The following is a 17,164-nucleotide window of genomic DNA, read 5'->3' as shown; positions in this document are numbered from 1 at the left end:
GTTAGAATAATTCTGTATGTATTGCATCATATTACATGGCTATTTTTTTGTTGATATATAGCCGTCCAATATAGCAATATAATTAAATAATATAATTAATAATATAAGAATAAAGAAGTACGTGTTTACATCTAGCGCTCGCTGTGCGACGCTGCTAGATACCGATTATTGTTTGTAAGAGGGAGACAGATTCTTATTCCCACTCTTACGCCGCACCTGTGTGTGCGGCGTGATACTAGTTTGTTCTCTTCGGTTATTTGTTACACGCGCATATAAAATGTAATCTTTCTGTATAATGATATTCATGCAGTTTAATCTAAATAAAGTTAATCGTATATTAAAACTACGTTGCTTATTTTCGATCCTCAAAACAATCAACTATTCCCAACATGTTTATTAACCCTTATTAACTTGCAAAGTTTGGTAGGTATAACATACTCTGAAACTTAGGAAGTCATTATATTATGACAGTAAGATCTTACTTATTTTTTCGCACTATATGTTTAAGACTTTCTTCTTTTGTATTAGTTCACTTCACTTCTTACCTAGGTACCGTAACCAATATAATATTATATATAAAATATGTGAATTTATTTGTTTTTATTTTAAATTTAGTATATTTTCGGGTTATCGTCAACGATAACCCAAAACTACAACGCAACAAACGCGTTATTCTGTAACTGCTATCTGACCAAGCTAGAAATAATATTCAGAGATAACACATTTTTGTTGGCCACAGTGTAATCATTTACCGCCATTTTTTTGAAAACTAGGAACTAGGCCTTATATAGACCTTCTCTAAGTAAAATCATTTTATAATTATTTTATATTACATTTACTATTTATTAGATCACCATGGTTACTAATATATTAGAGGATAGATTCCACAGTTACTCTACGAACATAATATGCTTCATCCGCTTCCGTTCTTTAGATCAGTGCTTTTCAAACTTTTTCATACCACGGCCCCCGAAATCAGAAGCTCCCAAAAATTTTAGTCTTTAGTGACCAACAGTACTTTATTTACCAACAATTAATATTGTATGCACATCTTTATTAAAACATTTCATTTACTTGCTTGTAAAGCAAAATTAAAAAAAAAAAACAAGAAAAATTTAGCTTCAAATTTACTACATCTACAGTCTATAAAAACGAAAATGAAAATACTGTTTCGCATAGGTATGTTGTCGTAAAAGGAATAATGATTAATAATGCTGCTTTTGCGATTGCGAAAAATATCCCTGCTGTCACCTTATCCAAAATTCTGCAAGACTTCGTTCATTAAATACGACTTCAAGGGAATTAGCTGATCTAATATCAATCAATTCTTCTTGAGCTGCCTACGTATTATTATGATCATATTTTAAGGATTTAGCAAATTGTGTTCTCATCTAATTGTACCTTTGGTTTTCATTTAAGTTTGGGAAATATTTGTTGAACTACTGAAATATTTTGCGGCTCTCTATCAGGAGCTCCAAGGCCCCCTAGGGGGCCGCGCCCCCCGGTTTGAGAAGTTCTGCTTTAGATCACATACAGCGCTATAAAATCGTAGATATTATGTTATGTTGGTTGTAGAATATAATTAAATAAATATTGATCGCACGGTAGCTTTTGTTGTGTTTAAACACACCCGACCCCAATTGAAATCCCTCCTTGTGGCACTCTGCGAATAATAAAAGATAACCCTAAAGGCTAAGGTTACACGGCCCACTTGATAAAGGCGATTTTTCGTTATGAAATATAATAATTCTGATATTATAGATTTTCAAACTGCCAGTGGAATTTCACAATAGAATGAACTCTTCCTTGCCCAGCTGAAGGGTTTGTTGATTTTAGTGAGTACGGTTGACTTAAGCATACAAGTGCGGCCGGTGCCAGTAATGCGCGGCGTTTTAGGCTTCTGCAAATAAATAAATATATGGAAACGGCTGCGGAGTCCATTAAGGGAAGATATAAAAGGGAAATAAAAAAGAATCATGACAAAGTTATGGCCGTAAATAAAATACTGGAAAGAAAGAAAGATTATTAAAAAATACACAAATACAACTGTTTATATAAAGGTCTATTTAAACCAGTAGTGTGCAGCCTTTTTACTAGTAACCTCAATAATGTATTTTATATTAGGGCAACAAATATCATAGACAATAATATTTTCTCAAGCTAATTAATCTATACAATATATTCTTGTATCCGGCTTTGCCCAGGTGTATTTTATAGTAGGTATTTAAGACAGTTTTGCGTACACGTGCATAGATTACTGTCAGCTATAGTGAGTATTTTAAACTATCGTGATAATAACTGTTTACACGTAAAAGTGCTGGCTGTCTTTCTAATTATTCATTCTTTAAGAGTGAGCGAGACGCGATGTTGTCATTTTATGGTACTACTTCGTACTATTTGACAGGTAGTAAAAATCGGTCAACCTGAAAATTCATTCGTAGTTCGTTTTTTAGGTTCGCGACTATTGCAGTAGGCGCAGCCGCAGATCGAAAAAAACATACTGTCGCATGAAAATTCAGAAGCTTCCAAACTTTTTTGATGCATGCAATCTTGGCAACTGCAGGATAATACATGTATACCCATACAATTTCTTGTTATGGCCACGATAATACTTACTGTCAACAGTAAATCCATGCACGTGTTAACCGGGTATTATGTTATTTTTAATAATTTATTCAGTTTCTCTTTAGATATCGAGAATCAAGAGTTTATTTTTAAATATCAAATAATAAACGTTCAAAGTTATTTATTTTAATCAACTATGAAGAGTCAATGGGTGATTATTTGCCATTAAAAAAAATAGTTTTTTTGAAAGAAAATTGTATTGGGACACTTTTTTTTAAATAAACAGAGATTAAACTCCACTAAATTGGTACCAATAATTCTGTCAATAATCTGTGGAAGTTTCATTCAGATTGGTTTAGTAGTTTTTTTTTTATTTATGGATGAAAAAAACAAACGGAAGCAGACATACAAATAAACAGGAAAAGTTTATTAATAATTAGTATTGATAGTATTATTAAAATATGCGCATACTAGATATTCTCGTCACCTTAAATTCTACATTACTTATATATTTTTTACAAGATTTAACTTAGTGTCAGAGTCAGTGAGATAGCTGACAGAATGCGTTTTGAAGGCGGGTCCAATATTAGGGATTGCAATACCGATATTTCAAAACCGGTATTCTAGTATTTATCGATACCGAAATACCGGTTTTTAAATTCAAAATGCCGGAATTTTCGGTATTAAGAAAGCACGCTTGTTTACGTTTTTGAAAATGAATTATAAGTTATGTGCTGCTAAAATGCAAATATATTGAGTGAATCCAACAGAGGTGAAAAAATAATAAAACAAATTTTATCAATTTTGTAATTGTCGCGATGAATTATCATAATATTATTTAGAGATAGAAAACAACCGTGACAAAAATGTTCAATTACCTATTCTATAAATATTGATGACTGTACAAGCGTTGAATTTAGAAAGCTTTTCCTGCAGCCGGATTTATTTTCACTTGATGAACTTTTGAGGGCTTCAGTTAAAAAAATACAATAATATATTACATTCAAATTATTTGTAAAAAATCACTAATTCTACAACTATGATCAGTACATATTTTTAAAAGTCAACATAGTAAATGTAGGTATGTAGGTTTTTGCTCTAAAATAATATTTTTAAATGATTTTAATAGCTATATTTATTGATAAGCACCTACTTCTATTTTTTTAATGTTTAAGAAATAACGGTATTTAATAATAAATACCGAAAAACTGGTATTGACATTTTCATTCGGTATTGCAATCCCTATCCAATATTAATTGTGGTCACTACCCTTATATAACACTGAAACAACCTAGTTTTATATATTAACACCTATTAAAAACCATTTTTTTATGTTTTTTACCTTTTATTACTGAAAACCTAGTTACAGTAAGTATGAGGATATTCTAAGTATTTTTTCGCACATTTCATTTAGTCGATGGACCGTTATAAATAGCTTAGGGCTTACACCACTGATTTAATTGTATGTAATAGCAAATTTTTAATAATCTCATTTTTATGACGTTCTGAGCATAATACTGGACCGCGCCATTTTTCTAGGAATAGCACTTGCTTCTTTCTTTGACTTTTGCCATAATATGACCAATAAAAAAATAATTTTTAATTTAGGGGGCGAAAATTTTAGGCTGGCACCCGGGCGGCAGACACCCTTAGCGTGTCCCTGTCGTAAACCATAACTGTTCTCATCGGATTAGATAATATATCGACTGGTATTTAGTTTACAACGTCTACATTCCAAATAAAAATATTATATTTTAATTAATATTTAATGGTATTTCAACAATAGTAATTTAAAAATATATATATTTTTAAATATATTTAGTTACAATTCGTATATTGCATGCATGTCTTTTCCCTACAGTAATAATATGAGCTTGTAGTTTCAAAATAATAGTAGTATTGTCAAAAAATTCTAAAGAATAGAAAAAAACCTTAAAAAGAAATGTGGTACTTACCTACAAAGAACTGAAATAAAAAGGAAATGTAATAGAAAAAAATGTATTCAGATAACACCTTTAGGTAAGTACAAAAACTGGAATGGTCATGTAAAAAAATATTCGTTTCAAAACTTACATACTTAACTATCTCTGTTAAATAACTTTTTTACATTATACAATATTTATTTTTATTTAACATATTATTTTACTTAAATCTTTTTTGATGATAATATGCATTAGTTTGTAGCAATGATACCACACTACAAGGGTGACACCAAGGCTTGAACAAAAACGATGCATAAGTGCGAGTGAGAAAGTATTCGCCACCCTTATAATCTCTGCGATACGCGCTAGAGTAAGATAAAAGATTTACAGATGTGGCATATGGTTTGCTACGGTGTCGCCGCCAAATTTTACCTTATTGTTTAACTAAGCGTCGATAACCGTGTTGCTAAAATTGATATTTTTTGTGTTAAACATAAAGTCAGTGGTAAATATTTTTAGTTAATTAAGTAAAAAAGATGGTTCTGCGTGTTGTATTAAAATATGGTAACCGTACTGATAAGCAAGAAGATGGTATTACGTTTCATAGGTAAGTTGATACATGTTCGTGATAATTTATTTGTATATTATTATATATTATATTTTAATATCAGTGACCTAGTATTTCTTTAAAATAACTTAAATTATGGATATCTTTACCTAATGGATGCGATTTCACCGCTTAAAAATACTATATGACGTAAAAATAGAAAATTATATTTTAATTCTGAATGTCTAGTGCGAGCACTAGCGAAATGGTCTATGGTCTCAAGCATTTGTATACGAATGCGTTCGCTCGCCCACAAACCAAACGCACGGCACGCAGCTTCATTTAGCAATGCAATGGGTGGCGTCTAGATGTATCTATAGTCTAAGGGTGACACACTTCAGTATGTATGCTTTGATGTCAAACAAAATAAAGTGACGGAAGCGATCGTCGGCATTTACTCAATCATAACTATATCAGTAGAGTATATTATGGTTTGTTTAATTGCGACAACGTCTCTTGTAATGTATGAACTGCATTTATATAAATAGCAAGGACAATCCATAAATCATCACTCCACTCGAGTCCATCACTCGGCTCACTGCTCACATCGAGACAGGCATCTCAACTCAGTCACTCACACATTCGTCTCTCGAGCACAGACTCCCGAGCTCATCTGATCAATATCACTACTGGATCGCGGCTCGGTCTGAGCACCTGGCTCACCGCGATATTCTGTACTCCGCATATAGACAATAAACATCTACGTCCATATTCTATCACTGCCTTTATCACCACACCTCCTGAGCACCTTGTCGACCGCCAAAAGCCTATTATTGAATCTGCTTTTCTCCTACAAATCCAACCGCAAGCGGTGTAGTTAGAGTTTTCACCCAATAATTATTATTAGCTCACAATACTAATTGCCTTTAAATAATGCGAAGTGCATTACCTTCTTTGGTGTGCTCATAAGAAAAAATATAATGAAATATTTTCAATATTATTTACATCTATATCATAATATGCATTAAAGTTTGTCATGTAAACGAACCGCGCTTTCAATATTAGTAATATTTAAAGACATTCTGGGAAATTATATTTCTTACGTTTAATAAGCCAAAACTGCCGTCAAAGTCTTTGTCTATGGCGAGTGGTTTTTTGCATTTATACCTTATTAATATTATGCAAATCAGGGCCCTTGTAGTCCAGAGCGTGAGCGTGTAAGTCAAAGTATGGGTGTTTATGATTATCTTACTTCTATTAGGTATCTACTAACTAAAAACAGAAAATATAATATGATTTTTTACTAGTTAAAATTTTTACATAAGATTAGAAAGTTTAACAAAACGCTGAGAAGTTTGTTGTCGAGCCTACTTGTTTGCTGTAAGTTTTTCGAGGAAAATACACAATGGGTACTACAAAATATCAAAGTAATGTTAAAACATAATATGCTCTCATAATATGTACATACTTAATAATTGGTTGGTACTTGGAATTTTGAATATTTTTAATAAAATTAAAATTCAGATGAAAATACGTCTCGTTAGGGACTTAAGAAAACAAATAAAGACATCGTAGCTAAATTTTTGTTAATAAATTTTTGTTTTAACTTTTTAAAATTATATTTTTACACCATTTTTTTTAAACCGCGGTAGTTGGTACTTGACAATTGCCGGGAGAGTGAAGCACTTTGGTCTGTGATGAAAAACTGGCATGATTTAATCATATACATTGTTTTGAAGTCAAACTCAGTGAGTGAGAGCGAAGCGTAGACGTTTCGACTATCAAGCATGTACGCTACCGATTGTGCTATTCCGGCCATCAGGCATATTGTAATAATTTTTAAATATGATTTTTCTTCACTAATATTAAAGGAAACAAGAGATTCAGCATTAATTCAAGAAAATTTATATGGGATTGTTGTAAGGGTGACCTGTTAAAGCATGTGTTAATACTTTTGTTATTCGTTTATTAGAATTGATTATATTATATATTGTTAATAATTAATAATCGTATACATTACACGTGTGCGTGTCGTCTCGAGGTCCGTGATGGACTGACGTGAATCAAGACGCTACAGAACCCACCTCGTAGTTAAATTCTTAATGACATGAGATCGTAAAGTTTGGATTGTCCACCGCCATGAACTGACTTGAGTCAGGACGATACGTTTATAATACCAGTTTATCACGTGGAACTCACCACATATAAATATTGCTTTACTACACGTGTTTCGCTTACATGATGAGGTTTATCAAGTATGACATTCGTTTGATTTATATAATGTTTTAATTGTTGTAAATACTATGTGGTGGGGTAGATAAAGAGCTAACTTTGTACCCCCACATAACTTCTTAGTATCCATCACCAATATTAAATCATAGACTAAATGTGTTTATATCGTAGTTGTACCTATGGATTGCAATACCGAATGAAAATTTCGATACCGATTTTTCGGTATTTCTAATTGAATACCGGTATTTCTTAAACATTAAAAAAACAGGAGTAGGTGCTTGTCAATAAAAATATATCTATTAAAATCTTTTAAAAATATTATTTTATAGCAAAAACCTACATACCTACATTTACTATGTTGACATTTAAAAATATGTATTGGTAGAACTAGTGATTTTTTACAAATAATTTAAATATATTGATAATTTTAACAACAGCCCTCAAAATTTCATCAAGTGCAAATAAGTCCGGCTGCAGAAAAAGCTTCTTAAATTCAACGCTTGTACAGTCATCAACAATTATAGAATAATTGAACATTTTTGTCACGGACGTACTTATTCTATTTTGAAATAATATTATGATAATTCATCGCGAAAATTTATTTAATGAAAATTGTTTTATTATTTTTTCACCTCTGTTGGATTCACTCAATATATTTGCATTTTAGCAGCACATAACTTATAATTCATTTTCAAAAACGTAAACAAGTGTGCTTCTTAATACCGAAAATTCCGGTATTTTGGATTTTTAAAACCGGTATTTCGGTATTGATAAAAACTGGAATACCAGTTTTGAAATACCGGTATTGCAATCCTTAGTTGTGCCACAAGTCGAGACAACTAGGCCTTGGTAAAATGCCACATCGCTATGCACACACGCGTTGAACAAGGGACGTTTCGTCAGTGTTTTGTAAAAAGGACGAATTAACCAAAATGCTATTTTACAGGAGGAGGATTCTTAACTTTTGATATTTGTAATTTTTATAAATGTTTAATAAGTTTATAATAAAGCTTAGAAAGAATACTGGGTACAAGTCGGTTATCCTGGACACTGCGGCAAACACATTTTGAAAATAGCCAATTATGTGCTAGGATAACCTAACCTAACCCAACACAAACTAACAAATAAACCAGTATAACGACTATTTTCTAAATTTGTTTGCCGCTGTATCCAGGATAAACTTATAAAACCGAATACTGTCTTTATAATAGGCTTTATAATATAATATTTTAAAAGGCCTAGTATGTGACATTCGCTTTTTATCCGTAACACTAAGTGAATATTCGCCCTTACGTAAACACCGACGATTTGGTCTTCACACAACACATCGTTGCTCATCATATTATCATCTTTATGCTGATTTAATACAAACCCCAAAATTTCCAAGTGGATTCCATGTTCATTGGTCACTTTTCTACCCTCTAAATAAAATTTCACTTCAACGTTATTAATAAAAATCTTTTTCTTTTTATTACAGGTTATTCTGGTACTCAAAAGCCTCGGACTATACCAGATAACTCAGGTATCAGTTGCAGTTCAGATTGCCGCTCACGTCTTGGCCTACACGAGCAGCTGCATCAACCCTCTTCTCTACGCCTTCCTGAGCTCCCACTTCAGGAGGGCCTTCCGGAGGGCAGCCTGCTGTGGACCACCTCCGCATCCCCAGAACGCGCAGCCTCCGCCCACCAAGTCTACGCGGACCAACAACAACGGGATGTGTACGGATGCCTTGTGAACTGAAGCTGCCACGGTATCGACAGCTGTGGAGTCGTACCTGTGAATGGAAAAGTCTAGGTAAATATTCAAATAGTCTAGAAGTCAAGACAAACCAAGGCCTGAACAAAAACGAACCATAAGTGCGAGTGAGTAAGCAATCGGTACGCTTATACTACGGCTGAAATTAAAAAAATTGAAAACGTCGCCGGAAAAAATTGATTTGGCTGATTACATGCATTTAAAAGATGCAAGCACGTATTGCTGAAATTTATTGTTTCTGTATATTATAAGGTTAGTGGTATTTAGTTAATTATTTTTTTTAAACAGTTAATGGTAACCTAAAATGGGTACTTTAATCTAAATACCAGTCTCAAAGAAATAACATTATAATGATCAAAGAGAACATATACTACATTCAAAATAAACTTTCAATACATACTTACACCGCAGAAATACGCCCAGATGAACTTTTAATCTTCAAAGCTTTGAAAGATAAATCTTCACAACTTCTTCATGTTTACGATGCCGAAATTATTATTTCGCATCACAATAAGCGCTTTTTGAATATTGTTTATTACTAAAATATCGTATCAGAAATGTCAATTAGTTGAGTTAAGTTTTGCGAACCGGTTAATAAAATATACGTCGTACACTTGTTATCAATGAAATTATGACAATATATCGAGTCATATCATTAATGCAATCTACTAGAATACTTTTATATCATAATATTATATTTCATTAACTTAAAGCTACCTAAAATTGAAGGATCCACTGCAAGACCAGTGAATGTCCAGGTAAAGTGATTTTGAGATATTCCTGCCTTTTAAGGGCCCACGTGCGCCACGTATGTCAAAATGGAGATTTTATGGTATTTTCAAAGCATTAGCCTGAACATTCCTTAAACGTTGTAGATAATCTATTTATATAATTGTGAAGCCTTATTATCCTTATAAAGATTTTTTATTACATAAAATAGTATTCTTTTAAACCTCTCGATCTAATGTTTAAGAATATAGTCATATTTCAGTACATCCATGTGCAGAGGTATTAAGATTTTTTAGATTTATTAATCTTTAAACGCATTTATAAAACCATTAGTAAAATGTATGTTAACATTATAATAATATAGTGAAATATTTACTATAAAAATTATATTTTATAATCTTTGTGATCCAAAATTTGACAAGAATATGGTAGGTATTTTATTATTCAAAAAATTGGCACGATTAACACATTTGAAGATAATTCTAAAGATACTGGTTATAAGCTATGTCTTTGACTATTCAAATGTGATAAACATCCTACGAATAATGATTGTTTTATATAATTATTGACCTAAGAATAAAGTAGTATTTTTTTTAAATACGCCATTTCTATTGGCATTTCTCAGTGGTTAAGCTACAACATACGGCCGTAGCCATAAATTGACAAACGATAAATGAAGTAGGGAGTAAGATCATTTATTAACGCACGTCTTTGAACATGTACCGTCTTTTTTCGGTTAGGTTAGGTACCTAGACATAATTGATCAGAATTTTTTTTTTTTAAAAGTTTCAATCAAGTCCAAAATTACCATTTCAAAAATGATGATATTCCATACTGTCGCCCATTTAAGAACGATGATTGTTCATTTTAACTCTGTTATTTTTGAATATATATATAACCAATAGAAAAAATCTTTTTTTGAAAAAAAATAAGACATCCAGCAGTAATCGAACCTGCATCCCCCGGGTTTCACTCCTATGCACATAGATCAATATGCTATTTGCGTCATTCTTAATTGACACAAATTTTCATTAATGGCTCTTAATACTCTCTGAAGCGCTTTCCAAATTGAGTTACTATTGGCGATCAGCTTTTGTATTTTAAATCAAAGTAGGTATTGCATTAATCACTAACCGACATCACGGATCATTCCAAGATTTTTCGTTTTAACTTACTTGAACTTGCTAATATTTTTTTGAAAAAAAGATTTCTACTGGTTATAATACATTTTCTCAGAAGCGTTTTCAAAATTATGTATGTTCAATAATTGGAATGTTACATTCTCAAATCTTGTAAATTATTCGTTGAATAAAAAAAAAATGACGTTTGGTGCATTCGGAGGAAACAAAAAAACCGAATTCGAATTTATTGGAAGAAAAGTTTGCATATTACTTTCCTTCATTAAATATAAAAATTATGACTGGATACGAAATCCATTTGCTACGATTGATACATCGATAGTAATTTTCGTACCAAGAAGAAAAAGAATCAGTCACCTTGTCAACGGATCGATTTAACTATGTAGGAATTTTGGATTACTGTCCAGTTCTCTACAGGAGGGCACTGAAAATCTTATTACAGTTTTCAACATAATATTTGTGTGAGCTCGGTTTTTCAACGACTAATATAAAAAAAACTAAAAACGAAAGAGACTTACGAATTTAGACGAAGAATTATTGAGGGTAGCTATATCAAATATTCGACCTAATATTTCTGAAATCTGCATAATCCGACAAGCTCAGGTATCACATTAATTGATTTTCACATCAAATAAATTCCATTTTATTAAGGGGGGACATGCTCAGCGAAGGTCAAAATAGAGCTTTTGTTCTATTTTCAAAGCATGATCCTGGACATTCCTTAAACGTTGTAGATAATCTATTTATATAATTTTGAAGCCCTATTATTTTTTATATTTATTTTAAATATTTCATGACTGCATAAAGTATTTTTATTACATAAAATAGTATTCTTTTTAACCTCTCGCTCTAATGTTTCAGAATATAGTCATATTTCAGTACATAAATGTGCAGTGGTGTTAAGATTTTTTACATTTATTAATTTTTAAACGAATTTATAAAACCATCAGTATAATTTATATCAACATTATTATAGTGAAATATTTACGATAAAAAATTATATTGATAATCTCTGTGATCCCAAATTTGACAAGAATTAGGCATTTTATTATTCAAAAAATGGGCAAGATTAACAGATTTGAAGATAATTCTAAAGATACTAATTATAAGCTATGTCTTTGACCATTCAAGTTTGATAAAAATCTAACGAATAATGATTGCTTTATAATAATTATTGACCTAAGTATAAGGTAGTTTTTTTTTTAAATACGCCATTTCTTTATGCATTCCCCAGTGTTTAAGCTACAACATACGGCCGTAGCCATAAATTGACAAACTATAATTTAAGTAGGGAGTAAAATGATGTTAACGCGCGTGTTGGAACATGTACCGTTTACAAAAAAAAAAAATCGGTTAGGTTAGGTTATTATACATATGCATATATGGCATACGAGATATGTATATTATTATAGCTTTTCTTTAATATTTTTTCCTTTGACTGTTATGTAATATGTTTAATGTGTAATAAAAGTTATGTCCGCATATTTTTCTTTGTTTTCTGACCACTCGATTTTGGTGCATCGCAATTTTTTCTTATGATCAAAAAAAAGTGCATCGTGGCAATGTAAAATTAAAATTATAACTGATTTCTGGAAGACCTCGTTCATTGTAAATCGTATGGCCGAAGCGGGCCTGCTAAAATTCAGGTAGAGGTCCTACAAGCCGTCAAAGATGGTATTGTTTGTTATAACTTTTAGAGCGACATCTTGTTGCGATTTATGACCTGACACGTCTGGTAAGTCTGACAAGATTACAAGTGGTGAATTAATTAATTATTAAACAGCGAGCCGTTTCTTCATAAATTTTAATATTGGAAATGTTTATAAAGTAATGTAGTCATATAATCTCCAGTTGTATCGTAAAGTTTTCTTATCTGAACATAAATTTGCATACTTGCGATTTAAATTTAATATAACAACGGGGAACTTAATAAACTACCCGTCCCATGAACTATGCTAATTTTGATAAGGTTTTCAACGGCACTTTTTTCTCCAGTCTCTCTGTTAGCGTTACGGTTATTGCCTACCTAATCATTCGTCTCCATGACACTCGGTTCTCCGTTACTTCCCCCCACCCAGTCATCTACCAGCCATAACTCCCTTGTGTCCCTTTTCACATTATTTCTCCAGCGTAGTTTCGATCTCCCTACAGATACCTTCCCCATGGAGATCCATCGAGCATCTTTTTGGAATTCGATTCGAAGCGAATTTGATTGCTTATCCTGTACATAATAGAATATTTGTAGTCATTTATTCATTTTATTATTTGTTATTGATAAACTACTATGTAGTTTAATATACATAATTTTTAAAACACTTCTGGGAAAATATATTATAACCAATCATTAAAAATTATTACCAAGTTCAAGTAAGTTACAACAAAAAATCTTAGAGTGATCCGTGACGTCGGTTAGTAATTACAGTAATACCTATTTTGATTTAAAATACAAAAGCCGATCGCCAATAGTAGCTCAACTTGGAAAGCGCTTCAATGAGTATTAAAATTCATTAGTAAAAATTTGTCGAAATTAAGTATAACTCCTTTAGCATAGTGGTATATGTGTGTGGGCGCGATACCCGAGAGATGCAAGTTCAATTCCTACGGGGTGTCTTACTTTTTTCAAAAAGATTTTTTTTATTGGTATATATATATATAATGTATTTTCTCATAAGTGTATTCAAAATATGTATGTTTACTACGTTTAAGTTTTGATATGTGGATACATATTATATTGATAGACAGAACTATTTTTATGCTCATTTATTGTATGCACTTTTGTACACTTGCATTTTGAGGATGCATATATTTAGATAATATTAATTTAGTTATATTATATGAATTTTGTATTTAATTTTATACAATGTGCGTGGAACGACAATTTAATTGAGAGGTTAATTTTGAACGCTTGATTGAAAGGTTTGATATCGACAAAATATGATGATGTTCAAGTAACGAGAACTTAATTATCATCTGTGTTTGTTAGTTATACTTTATGTTGATAGATGTTACTATATTATATACTACTGTCCTAATAATTCTTTTGTATATAAGGATCATTAGTTTGCTGTTTATTTCCGGGAATTAAAGATAGGCAGAAGGGGGAAGTAGACTCGATACTGTATAAAGACTCGTTTTATTACTTCGTTTTATGATTTTCAATAACGGTTTATCTTATATTTATTAATGTCAATATTTGACACCGTCAGTCTGATCTGTCAGCATGCATAACATAATAATTATCGTAAAATTAACAAAAAACTTTCTAGTGGTGCTTTTCAGTGTACTGTATTAGACGGAATATTTCAGATGATGGGGGGGGTACATCAAGGATTCCAGGCACTGACCTTAATGATGATGAAACTGGCGCACTGGGCTGGCTTCGTGGTATAGTGTCACTTACTCGCACTACCATTCTCGTGCGTTACTGTTTATTGATACCCTGTGGGCGCCATTGACGGTCAAAGCCATTGCACGTCTTAAAAGTTTTACATGTTAGGTGTTTACAAGTACACGATTTCAGAATGACTCCCTGTACATAGTATGTCTGTCGAAGATAATGACGTCAGGTGGTAAGACATTTTTATTGTATTAGGGCCGCCATAATCTAACCAAACTTTCCTTTAAAACCATTACAATGGAGTTATATCATGTAAACGTCAATTCAATAATATTTTTTTGATTTTTTTTATTCTTTTTTTATGATTTTACCGAGGCTTTGCTTGTAACACGCTGTCATATAGCCTCTTCTCGTCTATAAGAGGATCCGCCGATCATGTCCTCACTCCAATTCTGTTAAAGAACTTTACAATTTTGCCAAGCTCTTCTGCCTTACCCACCACCATGGCACTTTTCAATTCATCGAAATTCTCAAATATATCCGTAATTCACAGCTGTACTCTGTGTTGTTCATATTTAGGGCATTGTACTGCTATACGTATAATGTCCTCCAAAACATCACATTCATAGCAGAGCTGCAAATCACTTCTTCTCATGAGGACATCAGAACTTTTACCCATTGTGTGACCTGCTCTCAGCCACAGCATCAGCTTAAGCTCATTTTCTCTTAATTTTTATTTCTTAAAAAGAACGTGACAGATTATTTTTTAACATAGTTATAGCTTATAACTCAATATTTCGAATACCTACATTATATAATTAAACTATTCTTTTGAACGAATTAATATTAAAATCATTACAAGATAAAAAGAACTTTTTAAATACCACGCTTTTAATTTTCTGTTGAATCATATAAACTTAACAATTCTATGTATTAATAAATACTTTTTTTGTACTTGATTGAAATACTGAATAAAATATAGATACTGAAATGTCATTTTAACATTTCATACTGATTTCCATAGTAACGCACGTATATATTAATAATTTAGTTGCTAGGACCCCTTAGCAACCAATAATAGTGTTTTACTTTTTACGAATTTCTTTCCGAAATAACTTTCCATACAAAACAGAATTAAATGAAAATGAATTCAACTCTGCTTAAAGATTGCTAAAAGTATTAAAATAATGCATTGTCATCGTGTTTTGATATATTCTAAAAGTTTCAAATGTCTATCTAGTCGGAGAGTTAGTTAAAAATCGATTGCAAGATTTGGGCAGACAAGAAAAAATTTGTACTGGACAAAGAAGAATAGGTACGAGCTAATAAAAACGTGGTAATAAATACTATTTTAATAATTCCAAATATTCAATAGAAAACTTTTGGAGTAAAGGTAGACGCAAAAACTTAGCTTTCACTTATATAGATTACTTGATTAACTACTGTTGACAAACGCTTATAACACATATAATATACCTATATATTAGTGAAGTTTCCTTTGAAACACAAGTATCTACATTATAATCATTAGCCTCGTAAAGTTTCAGTAAAAGTTCAGTCGAAGTCTGTCCAACAGGGGAGTCAAATAATTAGTCTGACCCGACCTGAGTCAACTAAAATGTTTCTTGGAAGATGGTACCGTTCGAGAGACTGAGAGAATAAACATCTTCTTCTTTAGGTACCACATTTAATACGACTATGCTGCACTCATTATCATCATCAGCCTGAATCTATCCACTGCTGGATGAAGGCCTCTCCAAGCTGATTCCACTTCTCTCAGTCCTGTAAATTGCGTTACCACGTACTTCCGCAGAACTTTATCATTCCATCGATCCAGCGGCCTCTAGGTCTACCTTGCAGATGTTTTGTACGTCTTGGATACCAATGGATGACTAAATTTGTCCAACGAGCTATGTGTCCAGCCCATCTCCATTTGAGGCTTTTAATAAACTATATCACATCGCAAATCCTTGTCTGCTTCCTTATCCACTCATCCCTCTTTTTGTCCTTTCGCGCTATGCCCAGCGTGTACCATTCGATACCACGTTGTGCTACTCTAAGTTTCTGGATCTCTTTTTTACTTAAGTTCCATGTTTTACACGCATATGCGATTACGGGAAGCACACACTGAACACTTTGCGCTTTAGGCACAGTGGAAGGTCAATTTTAAAGACATTATTCAGGCGGCCAAAAGCACTCCAGCCTAACTTTACTCTGCTAACAATTTCATCAAATATACATCCATTTATAGACACTTGTTGTCCCAGATAGGTGTGGTTTTTCACCTGTTCGAGCTGAGTGCCATTGATGAGGATCTCTTTTTGGCCCGCAAAGCAGTTGAACATGACTTTCGTCTCTGTTACATTTATTTCCAAGCCTAATATGTTACTACTAATACTTACTACTACTAATGCTTACTTCAGCGGGTTCTATGCTGCAGTACATCTTCTTATCCTCGGCCATTCATACTGCACTTTAAGCCACTTACAGAGATTGCGTAGCCTTCGGGCTAAGTTCTACCTTTTCTTGCATTAAAATGACTGGACAAAATCATACTTCTAATCGCAAAAAATATATAAGTCATCTCCCTGCCTTTAATGATAGATATAAGTTTTCTTGACGTACGCGTGTTTACGTTCTTTCCAATTATTATTCGTACGCATTCACATATTGTTTTTCAATTTGTGTTTGGAGTCAAGTATAAACCTAAATAGGTTGAGCAAGTGAAGTGGCTAACATCCATTTCTCTTAAAAATGGATCGGATACGATTAAAAATTCTAATCGTACACTGTAAGCATCTATCAAATTATTATGATAGTATCCTAATATTTGTTTTCTTTCACGACCCGATTAAAATAAACAATTCATTTAATTTCGTCTCAGTTTATTTTTCAAATTAAAAAATTGTGTTTACGTGTACTTATCTTTTCTTTCTCC

General features: G+C 32.2%; 1 protein-coding gene across 1 annotated transcript in view; it reads left to right on the top strand.

Annotated features, from left to right (window-relative positions):
• Positions 1-9,001, top strand: part of LOC147070031 (allatostatin-A receptor-like) — a 92,390-nt gene extending 83,389 nt beyond the window's left edge. The window contains exon 2 of the mRNA XM_085949965.1: positions 8,744-9,001. Within this exon, the coding sequence (XP_085806091.1) occupies positions 8,744-9,001 (258 nt within the window). The remainder of the gene's footprint in view (positions 1-8,743) is intronic.
• The last annotated feature ends 8,163 nt before the right edge of the window (positions 9,002-17,164 follow it).

Source organism: Rhyacophila brunnea, unplaced genomic scaffold (genome assembly GCF_057557595.1).
Source record: "Rhyacophila brunnea isolate RB1 unplaced genomic scaffold, BYU_Rbru_1.0 scaffold_22, whole genome shotgun sequence".
In the NCBI taxonomy this organism is placed as follows: Eukaryota; Metazoa; Arthropoda; class Insecta; order Trichoptera; family Rhyacophilidae; genus Rhyacophila; species Rhyacophila brunnea.
The sequence above is the reverse complement of the archived record's forward strand: the minus strand, read 5'-3'. Positions and strand labels throughout refer to the sequence as shown.